General features: G+C 43.3%; 1 protein-coding gene across 3 annotated transcripts in view; it reads right to left on the minus strand.

Moving 5' to 3' along the window:
- Nucleotides 1-693: 693 nt before the first annotated feature.
- Pdpr (pyruvate dehydrogenase phosphatase regulatory subunit) overlaps nucleotides 694-10924 on the minus strand; it is a 46463-nt gene continuing 36232 nt past the window's right edge. For all 3 annotated transcript variants that reach the window (XM_040736809.1, XM_040736816.1, XM_040736822.1), the window contains 3 exons: nucleotides 10789-10878; nucleotides 7915-8097; nucleotides 694-6458 (listed from right to left, as the gene is read on the minus strand). In XM_040736809.1, the coding sequence (XP_040592743.1) occupies nucleotides 6054-6458; nucleotides 7915-8097; nucleotides 10789-10878 (678 nt within the window). In that variant the 3' untranslated portion in view covers nucleotides 694-6053. The remainder of the gene's footprint in view (nucleotides 6459-7914; nucleotides 8098-10788; nucleotides 10879-10924) is intronic.

A 10924-nucleotide genomic window follows, 5' to 3' on the forward strand; every position in this document is an offset into this window, starting at 1 on the left:
TTAAAACAAGCCTATACAAGTTCCCCTAGGTAAGTAACAAACATTATGACCACCAAGAGGTGATCACTGGCTCTTATGCACAATCCATGTAAGCTGGATCATCAGGAACACAATCAGGGTTATGTCCATAGGGAGGTGGTTCCCCGGTAGCATCTGCATGGAATGTTATCTCCGCATGCATCCTATAAAGTAACTAGGACAATGAAACTCAAAGTAACTGGAAACGTCCAAAGGGGACTCTTGTAGATAAGTGGTAGGTAGTATGTGTGCTTAGCACATGCAGGGCCCTGGGTTCAATGACCAACCCCAAGACAGTTTTCTGCGTTTTTTATACACACACTAATGCTGAGGCAACAAAAATTTGCACAGATTCAACCCAAAGCTTGGCACCTTTGCATTATGCCTTAAAGGAGTTGTTAACTCTGAGTGGTAAAAGCCTATTATGAAAAGCATGGATTTTTAGTAATCATGTTAGAGATGCAGAGTCAGAGACTGATGAAAGCTGGGGAGACTACAAGGGAAGAGATCACAGATGTGGGCTTGCTTACACGCATATGGGTCATGTTCAGGTTTCTAAGCCCCTTGACATCACAGGTATACATGGTTTTATGAACAGTGTTAGCCTTTGAGAAGGTGGGCAAACAACATGTTGTAGCCAGTTAAAGGACATTTCACAAATAAAAATAACAATAGTTAACAGAAACATCTTTTTATTCATTTATATAACTTATACATGAAAAGAAAATCTCAACTGAAATCTGGCCTAAAAAGCACAGTTACCCCATGTGTCCAAAGTCAGCTGAGTCTGCGATTGAGAAAAGTTCTTATTTACTCCAGTATCTAGAATGTCCTCAGGACCACATGCTGACACTACACAGGAACAGAAAGGAGCTGAGCAGAACCACACTAAATGCAAGTTTACAGAACTCTATAGTAACTACAGTGGTGTTCTATGTTTCTTAAGCACTGATCAGAGTTAATTATGAACTAGAAAAGCTTCCAGTGAAATGAGCTGCAGAACTTTTTACCCACACCCAGGTTATTCTGAGGAAGGAGGGCTGATGTGGATGATGAGAACCCCGACTGAACATTCTGCTTTCTTCCCACCTCGGCCCACTACCGGACACTCTGGAGTGTAAGGCACTAGAACTAGGCTGAGAGAAGTACTCTAAGCTTCAGATCTTGGTGTGCAAAGGAAATCCTGGTACAGACCTTCTGAAACATGATAAAGGTAACTCCCCCTCCTCTTGTAATCTGTCCTTCAGACAAGAGGACAAGGAGGTAGATGTTTGCAAAGATTAAAAACAGGTGAATTAAAACGAGGAAAATGTATATCATCATTCAGATGTGGACAGTTGCCGAGAGAGACCAAGAGCTTCTACAGAGAAAATGCTGATGTTTAACATACCAAGAGAAGGCAAAGCTGTGTGAGAGCCAGCCTTGTTGGTTGGTACTGTTGAGGAACTGCAGGACAAAGCCCCATATTGACATGAAAATGGGGGGCTTACAGATCAGCACCTTGGAGACCAAAAGTAATGGAGGCAGAGGAAGAGGAGAGGTGCTGCCAAAGCAGCCCACAGCTCACTTGCCATTTCTGACATGCACACAGGCATAGCTATAGCTCAGACACACTTCCCTACTCACCAGCTTCTCAATCTATGTGCCTACAGATGTAAGCAGAAGATGAGCATTCATCAGCCATAAGAAAATGTACCTGAGCCGGGCGTTGGTGGCGCACGCCTTTAACCCCAGCACTCGGGAGGCAGAGGCAGACAGATCTCTGTGAGTTCGAGGCCGGGCTGGTCTACAGAGTGAGTTCCAGGACAGCCTCCAAAGCAATACAGAGAAACCCTGTCTCGTAAAACCAAAAAAAAAAAAAAAAGAAAATGTACCTGTATTGTCTTGACACTATGGTACTATTTACCAACATGTGAGATGGGGGTGTTGGGATGCAGACAATGAAAAATGACAAGTCATTCTTCATTATCCTAAAATGATAAATCTGTAACCTCGGGCCAAGTAAGGGATATACAAGGATGAAATTTGTAGTTCATCCCTACAAACATGATGATGTAACTGCTCTTCCATGACAGTCTTCCAGGGCTAGTACCAATACTGTGAGGCATAAGGACGGTGAAGATCTTTTCAGATGCTAGCAAATGTGTTCATAAGCTAGAGGATAATCAGTGAGTCTTCGTGAAGCAAAGCAAACCTTTAGCAATTCCTGCTATTTGTAACTCATATTGCCACTGCCACCCAAATCCAAAGACAGGGCAGTATAATACTAAAATCTCTAAGTCTGCTTTTCATATTTAGTTACTTTTTTGGGACACAGAGAGAGGCCAGAGCTAGCATACTTCCCAACAGAAGGCAAGCTGCAGTGCTTGTACTCCACTGTTGCATAAATGGGCTCTTGGAGACTTAACAGAAATTGGGTTTAGTACTGTGTTAGATGACCCTATAGGGACATAGGAAGAACTAAAATTTCAGCGAGGTGTGCTTATAATTAAGACTAACCAAGCTGTTTCTCCTTGTCCCTTTTTGTAAGCTCAGTACCTATACATGGAAGGGAACTCTCTGTTACAAGCTTGAGTATATTTCAAATGACTATGGTAGTACTGAGAAACAGGCCTTGCATGTGTAAAGAACAAGTAAGAGGAAAAGAAAGCCTTAATGATAGATCGTTCAAGAAGGTTCACAGAAAACGCCCAACCTTAGGCCTTTAATATACTTTGTTACCTTGTTAAAGAAGATTTCATTGCTACCACAATCAAAGAGAACATGGAATGCCTCATCTCTGGAAAGTAGATGTGACAACAGATTGGAGAATCTATCATCTAAAGCTGAAGCGTTTACAATCCCTTACAGCTAACAGGCTACCCCCTGAGAGTACTGTCATACAAGGTAAGCCAAGGTAGCCCCACTGTCTAAGAGTTGGAAATGTCACACAACTGAAGATGTACAGTGACTGTTCTTTGTGGATTTTCAAATGCCTCTAGACCAGTGGTTCTCAACCTTCCTAATGCTGTGACCTTTTAGTACAGTTCCTCATTTCGTGATGACTTCCAACCATAGTTATTTTCGTTGCCACTTCACAAATGCAACTTTGCACTGTTATGAATGTAAACATCTGTGTTTTCCGATGGTCTTAGGCAACGACTCCTGTGAAAGGGTCATTTGACCCCTTGGAACCTACTGGTTGAGAGCCACTGCTCTAGACCTAGTATTTCTGTTAACAACCTGCATTTGTTCCTGAAGAGTCCAGAATGCTCTACCAACACTGGTGGGTCAGGTGTTTTAGGTTAAATGGTCCCCTCGACTATCTAAGGTGCTTATAACAAGAAGCATAAGAAAAACTTCAGGGTTAGTGGAAGAGATCTGTCTATTTAAAGCACTTGTATCAGGGCAAAATGGGAAGTAAGATTTGCATTATTTATGTTTGAATGGACCAAGTGAAACTCTTAAGGATGTATTTTGCGCCTAATGTAAGTTTGTTTTGGAGTACACAGTAAACAAGCGGCAGCACAGAAAACCCAACACCTAATCACAGTTGAAGGAATAGGACCATGAGCCCCTGGGGGAGGCATTTCTAAATAGGCCCATGTACCCCACTCTCAGTCCCTCTAACGCCTTCCCAGCAAGATAAGCACTTTCTGTAAGCTCAAAGGGCTGATATCAGCAACAGCTACAACTTCTAGCTGAAGATTTACCAAGAAAGTTGCTGTGTAATTTTAAATACAGCAGTTCCCGCCTACTTAGAAAGGACAGTTAATTAAGTAGCCAGAGATGAACAAGTGCAGGAAGGAATCAGTCTATGCTGAAAATACTCTAGATGACATCCGTATGTATTTGAATGGTGTACTATGCCCAATTTTAAACTACTACTGTTTTGGAAGGTGCCACCCTCCTCCCCATTTGGAAGCAAAGTGGTAACACTTCCGACAGTTAAAGAGCAAGTTTGCTACCACATTTTTACTATCAACACATAGGTCAAAATTTTCTTTTGTATTTAATTCCAACTAAGCTTTCCTTCACAGACGGGATCGTCACAGCTGCACATGAAAGAGCAGCGCGTCTCTACTCCAGCTTCACAGGTCAGCCCAGGCCGGCTCTTGATCTCCACTGTTCCTGCTGCTGCTGCCTCGAAGCTTTCTAGTGAAGCATGTCTCCTTTCTTCTTTTTTTTGTTTTTTAAGATTTATTTATTTATTTAACATATAGTATTCTGCCTGCATGTATGTCTGCAGGCCCGAAGAGGGCACCAGGTCTCATTACCGATGGTTGTGAGCCACCATGTGGTTGCTGGGAATTGAACTCAGGACCTCTGGAAGAGCAGTCAGTGCTCTTAACCTCTGAGCCATCTCTCCAACCCGCATGTCTCCTTTCTTCCCTTTGCCTAGAAACAGTGCCTCTCGTCTCATTAAATACACATATCCTCCAAAATAGCAATCTCCCCTCACACTAAACTCTGACTGTGCCCTTTTAATAAACCAATTAAATTTTGTCAGAAGCCAAGTAGGAGTGGCCTATCTGGAGAAAATAACAAGAAAAGTGCAAAAAGAACTAGTCTGAATGGATAACAGGCCCTACAGTAATGCCAAAGAGACACTTGGGAATTTTGAGCTGCTCTAAAGAAATGAAAGATTTCTATTAATGTAAATTTAGCAGAACCAATGCTTCCAAGTTACTGAGAACTACAGTTGAATTAAAGGTTCTCAAATCCAGACTAGGTCAGTTTGTATACAAGAGAAAGCTAAGTGTTGGTGTTACATAGCATAGCCTGTCACATCCAAGTTTCACTTTCAGAAAACAGACTGTCACAACACCTGAGTCCTAGTACTCCGGAGACTAAAGCAAAGGCACTGCAAATGTGAGGCCAGCCTGAGCTCCAATGAGGAAACCATATCACAGAATGAAAACAGCAGTATCACTGAATTGTGTAGTGCATTTGGTGGGTGCCCCAGTCACTTTCTATTCCAAAGGTTCTGTGGGGGAGGGGGTGGAACCTGTAAAGAAAAGATGGGAAGCAGTCTCTGGCCTGCATTGTACTTACAGCTCTCAATGGCCATCTCTGTGTGGCTTTGTTCATGCCAGATGTAAAACTTGAGTCTCTGGTAGCTCTCTGGAACCATGTACGAACAGCATGGTTTACTTACTCACCCAAGACAACCCACCTAATCCCTTCTCCCTCTTCTAAAGGGATAGGAATGAATGTTGAGGTCATAGGCAGGCTACACAAGGCACAGGTGAGGCGAGAAGCCATCTGAAGAAAATCAAGAAGGGATAGCTAGCTGACCTATGAGTAGCCGAAAGAAAAGCAACACTCTTCTAACAGTAGGAACTCGACATCTGAGTTCACACCGCTCCTGCTGAGAAAAGCAACACCAAAGGCAACATGGGTTTGGTTTGGTTTTTTCCTTTCAAATACTGGCATACTTGTTTACTCAGCTAAAAAACAACCAACCTCATTATACAAAATAGCAGAAAATAAAGAGAACTGCAGGCAGGTTGCCCCGGCCCAAACATCCAAGAACAAAGTTGGAGAGGCCAGGCTAACTACTGTCCCTCCCACAGAGCAGACAGTGTCCGTGCAATCCCTCTCATCAGTGAGGTAGATGGTTGAGAGGTATCAGGTGGTAACCGGCAGCACAGTGAAACAGAGCCTTCTGCCTGCTTGCGGTGCGTGCTGCTCCCAGGCACACCAGACACAGCAGTCTACCAAGAGCAGCACATGACTCGAGTAATGCCAACTTGCCTTAAGATGAATTTAAACATGAGTTTGTCACCTTAACTCCACAAGTGACTCCTGCCTTCCACTGTGGGAATGTGAGTCTCTGGAGGGACGAAAAGAGCCTGGATTGTCAGGAGGGGCAACAGCAAAGGAAAAGGAAATGGGAGGACAAAAATGGCTTTCAAGGAAAAAGTGTAAAGCGGGCCATTGACGTTAAGAGAGAAGACAAAGGTACCTTTAGTAAGGAGACAGGGACAGAGAAAAAAGTTCCCAGAATGCTGCTCCTCACGAGGATGGGAGAAAGGAGACTGCATTACTTGGCATTATTTCCCATGAAAGTCACTCAGCTCCACATCATCCTTTCTACGCTTGTGAGTAAAAAAGGAGGTAACTGGGTAGAGCTTGGCCTTGGCCTGAAACCGATGTCCTGCAATGTCAATTTCATATTCTCCTCGGTTGATGAAATCCGCTGTCACCACCTGCTCTTCCCCATTGTCCTCAGAAAAATTGTGTACATAACCCAGGCATACATGGCGCTCAAGAGTGTAGCTATAGGCACTACTGGTGGTCTTGCCAGCATACTTCCCATTCCGGTAAATGGGTTCTCCCCACCAAGGCCACAAGTCTAGGTCTGTGTCGTGGTCATCCAGGATGAACATAGCAAGGCGTTTATACACCCCATTCTGCTTCTGCTGCAGCAGGGCATCCCGACCAATGAAGTCTATGCCCTGAAAAGAAAAAAGGGGAAAAGCCTGAGCTACCAGTCCACATGATGGCCCTTGGCACTCAAGGCGGGAGCAGCAGGGTAAGTGCAATGGAACGCAGCACACAGAGACCTCCACTCCTGCTTTTAGAAAACGATGTTGGAGGCATTGTGAAAAATCTGCATCCACAACAGAAACACCAAAGAACTTTTGTAGCAGCAAAAGTACATACTGCTGTGAACAGATTTCAATCACAAGCCTGTATGAAACAACAAATATTAGAAAAGGAAATTGAATAATTAATCAAGACTACTTACTAAAGGGATGTCAAGATGGCTCAGCAGGGAAAGGCTCTTATCATACAAAGCCTAGAATCCTGAGTTAGAGGCCCAGAACCCATATAAAGGTGGCAGCAAAGTACCAGCTCCACAAAGTTAGAGGTAACCTTGGTGTATTTCCAACTAAAAGTCCATGCGTATGTATGTACCAATGCATATAGTTATACATACAGCTGAACAAACTTGTCATTTTAATGAGTTATTACACTTTCACAGCACAAAAAATATTGCATGTAATTATTTTGTTTGTTTTTTGTCTTTCAAGATAGGGTTACTCTGTGGCTTTGGAGGCTGTCCTGGAACTCACTCTGTAGACCAGGCTGGCCTGGAACTCAGAGATCCACCTGCCTCTGCCTCCCGAGTGCTGGGATTAAAGGCATGTGCCACCAACACCGGCATAATTTTCTACATCTAATTATATGTAGAGGTAAAAAAGAATACTATAGCTGGGCATGATGGCAACAACACTTGAGAGGTAGAGAGGCTGGTGGATCTGAGTTCCAGGCCAGCCAGGACTATATTGTGAGACCCTGTCTCAGAAAAGAAAGAAAACAAACTACAGGTGTACTGACAGGGAACTGCTTAAATAAACTTGTAAATAAAGCAAGGTGCTAATTTAACACCGTCTACGTTAAAGGTGGGCAGAGGAAATCATACACTGGCATACTTGTGCCACGCTTATACTCTAGAACAAAAACAAACTGCTGCTTCTGAGACGCCAAGAGGACAGGACACTGGATGAGGTTCAGAAGTGGGAAAGAATTCATGCAATAATCTATTGAACTACAGTTTTAAAACAATAATGCCTGGGGCTGGAGAGATGGCTCAGAAGTTAAGAATACATGAGTTTTTGTAGAGGACCCAAGCTCAGTTCCCAGCGCCCTCCTGGCAACTGCACTTAGATGCATACCCTCACACAGACATACACACAGACACATAATTAAAAGTTAAAAGGCAACTGGCTATAAGATAACTAACTTAGATAAATACTTGTGGTATCCAGTGTCCTCCACTTCCTGGGCAGTACAATGTTGGCACTTCCCTGTCTTTCCTGCTCTTCTTTATTTATTCAGCTCTTCCTATTCCAGACAAATCACACTGCTCAACTGAGAGGCACAAGGGGGTATCTGGATAAACAATACCTTCTCTAACTTCACTCGAGACTCTCCTCCGCATTCCAGTGGGGTGGTGAGGGTGTTTAAATCTTGCCCCCAGAAGGCAAAAAACTTCTCAATTCGGAGACTTCGAAGAGCATAATACCCAGCATTCCGGATTCCATACTTCTGTCCAACACTCATCACTTCATTGTAGACATGCAGAGCATACTATATGAACAGAAGAAAAGTTAGCAAGCAGTGTATTTCCTTCCTAATTAATTGGAAAGATGCATCCCACTGATTCTTGGGTAGGCTGCAGCAAACAGGTTTTATCATTTTTAACAGTTAATTTTGAACAGACACATTCATATTTTAAAAATAAAGCCTTGAAGCTGCTGAAGACTTGCAGCTCAGTTGGTAAACAGCTTTCCTAGCAGTTACAAAGCTCAGTGGTAGAATATGTGCCTAGCACGCATATGACTCTTGGTTCAATACACATGCAAAAACAACTTCATACCATGTATCAAATGACAACACAGGAAAAAGTATCACATATAAAAAGTAGAGGAGCTGGAGAGATGGGTCAGGGGTTACAAGTACTTGCTATTCCTGCAGAGACCTGGGTTCAATTCCCAACACTCACATGGCAGCTTATAACCATCTTTAACTCCAATCCCAAGAGATCCAATGCCCTTTTCTGACCTCCATGGGCACTACATATACATACAGGCAAAACACACAATTTTGCCACCATAACTCTTCAGTGGACCATACTCAAACTGTGAATCAAAATAAGCCCTACCTTGTTTTTTCATTTGTTTGTTTTGGTTTTTCAAGATCGTTTCTCTGTATAGGCTTGGCTATTCTGGAATTTACTCTATAGTCAAGGCTGGCCTCATACTCAGAGATCCACCTGCCTCTGCTTCCCTACCCCACCCTCACCCCCAGTGCTTGGCTAGCTCTACCTTTTTTTTTTTTTTTAAAGTGTGTGTGGTGGGGGAGAAATGAACAACTAAATTGATACCAAAGATCAGGCTCAGTGGTTGAGGTTTTTGTGCCCCCATGTTAGGACTTAGAGTTTGATCCCTGGATCCCACAAAGTGACAAGAGAGAACCAATTCTCAAAATTTATCAACTTTGACACAAGTATGCCCCCACATACAAATATACTAACTACATAAATTAAAAGACCAATAGTGCACTGTGGTGTAAGAGAGGAAGCATGGGCTGGGTGGAGGTGGTGCATGCCTTTAATCCCAGCACTGAGAAGGCAGAAGCAGGGGTCTCCTTAAATTCAAGGCCAGCCTATTCTACATAATGAGTTCCGGGACTGCCAGAGCTATATTGTAGGGCCCTATCTCAATGAAACGGCAACAACAAAATGATATGAATGCTGGAGAGACTGCTCAGCAGGTAAGAGCACTTGCTCTTCCAAAGCTCTCCATTAGTTCACCACCATTTGTGACTCCAGGTCCAGGAATTCTCACACCCTCTTCTGGCCTCCTCAGGCCCTGAACACACATGTGTACCACACATAAAATTCAGGCACACATACATATAAAAATAATAAATCGTGTGTGTGTGTGTGTGTGTGTGTGTGTGTGTGTGTGTGTGTGTGTGTGTGTGTGTGTGTGTGTTTTGGGAGGGAATATTAGTAAGCTTAGAGATGTCTTTATGGGGAAGAACATGCCAGAAGGGAAGCAAAGTATTAGACAGCAGAGCAGTGGCCTATCTACCCATGTTCCAAGACTAGCAAGAATGAGTGCTCCAGAAAACACGGCAGTTAAGAAGCAAGATGGTACAGGGTGGATGGAAAGACTGTCAGCTCTGCAGACTGACTTTCAATTTCATTCTGCTTCATTTATAAGGGAAGTTAAACTCCACTGGCAAAACCAGACATGTTAGTACACATCTATAATCCTAGCACCCAGGATCATGAGTTCTAGGCCAGCCTGGGCTATAATACTGAGACCCCCAAGATCAATTAATATAAAAAAATCATAGGCAGGTGACACACACTTTTAATTCTGCACTGGGGAAGCAGAGGCAAGCTGATCTCTGAGTTTGAGGCCAGTATGGTCTGCAGATCAAGTTCCAGGACAGCCAGGGCTACACAGAGAAACTCTGTCTCAAAACCAACAAGAACCTCAAAAGGTGCTAGGAGCTCTGCACATGCATGAAAATCACTGATTAGAAATTAGTAAGAGTACTACTACTACAGTAGGTTCTTGTTAACTGATAGGAGCTAGTTAGATGGAGATAATCAGTTTTTATCTATAACTGATTTCATAAGTTAAGTTGAGAAAAGATATGCTGGTGTTTGACATTTTGGGTGTGAGCCTAGCCTTTAACAGTTGAGTTATCTGTCTTACCACTGTGTATGGATATTTGAGATCCCTAGAGTCTCATGTATCCCACACTAGACTGACACTCCTGCTTCCCACCTTCAAAGTGCTGGGATTATGGGCAGGTGTTACTGTGCCCAGCTGATAGAGTTCTGGGGATCAAATCAATGACTTACATTCTAGAAAAACAACTACATCCTCAGCCAAGTCTTTATTTTTTAAAGATGTTTAAACATTTTATTCCTATCCCTTGTACATGGGTGATTTGCCTGTATGTATTTGTATTATGTGTGTGCCTGGTGCCCATGGAGGTCAGGAGAGGGCATCTTACCTCCCAGAACTAGAGATACAGATGGCTATGAGACATCAAGTAGGTGCAGAGACAGAACCAGGCATTCAGTGCTCCCTCAAGTTCTTAGTTTTAAAATGAATGTATCTCTTCAACATTAACTGTTAAAAATGGTAAAACTTTTTTCCTGTAGCCTACCCAGGACTTGATGGGACACAGTACTCCAAACCTGGCAATGCTTAGGAATTCTGGGAAGCTGGCAGCCCTGTCCAGACACCCTCTCACCTCTATGGGGATGTACAGCATGAAGCCTGGCTCTCCCGTGTGGGTCATACTCATCACTCGGATCCCATTTGCATAGCCCACGCTCATCTCCTGCAAAGAAAAGCAAAGTAGTCAGCACCAGTCCCTCCTCGCTAGT

The sequence above is a fragment of the Mesocricetus auratus genome, unplaced genomic scaffold (genome assembly GCF_017639785.1).
Source record: "Mesocricetus auratus isolate SY011 unplaced genomic scaffold, BCM_Maur_2.0 Super-Scaffold_6723, whole genome shotgun sequence".
NCBI lineage: Eukaryota > Metazoa > Chordata > Mammalia > Rodentia > Cricetidae > Mesocricetus > Mesocricetus auratus.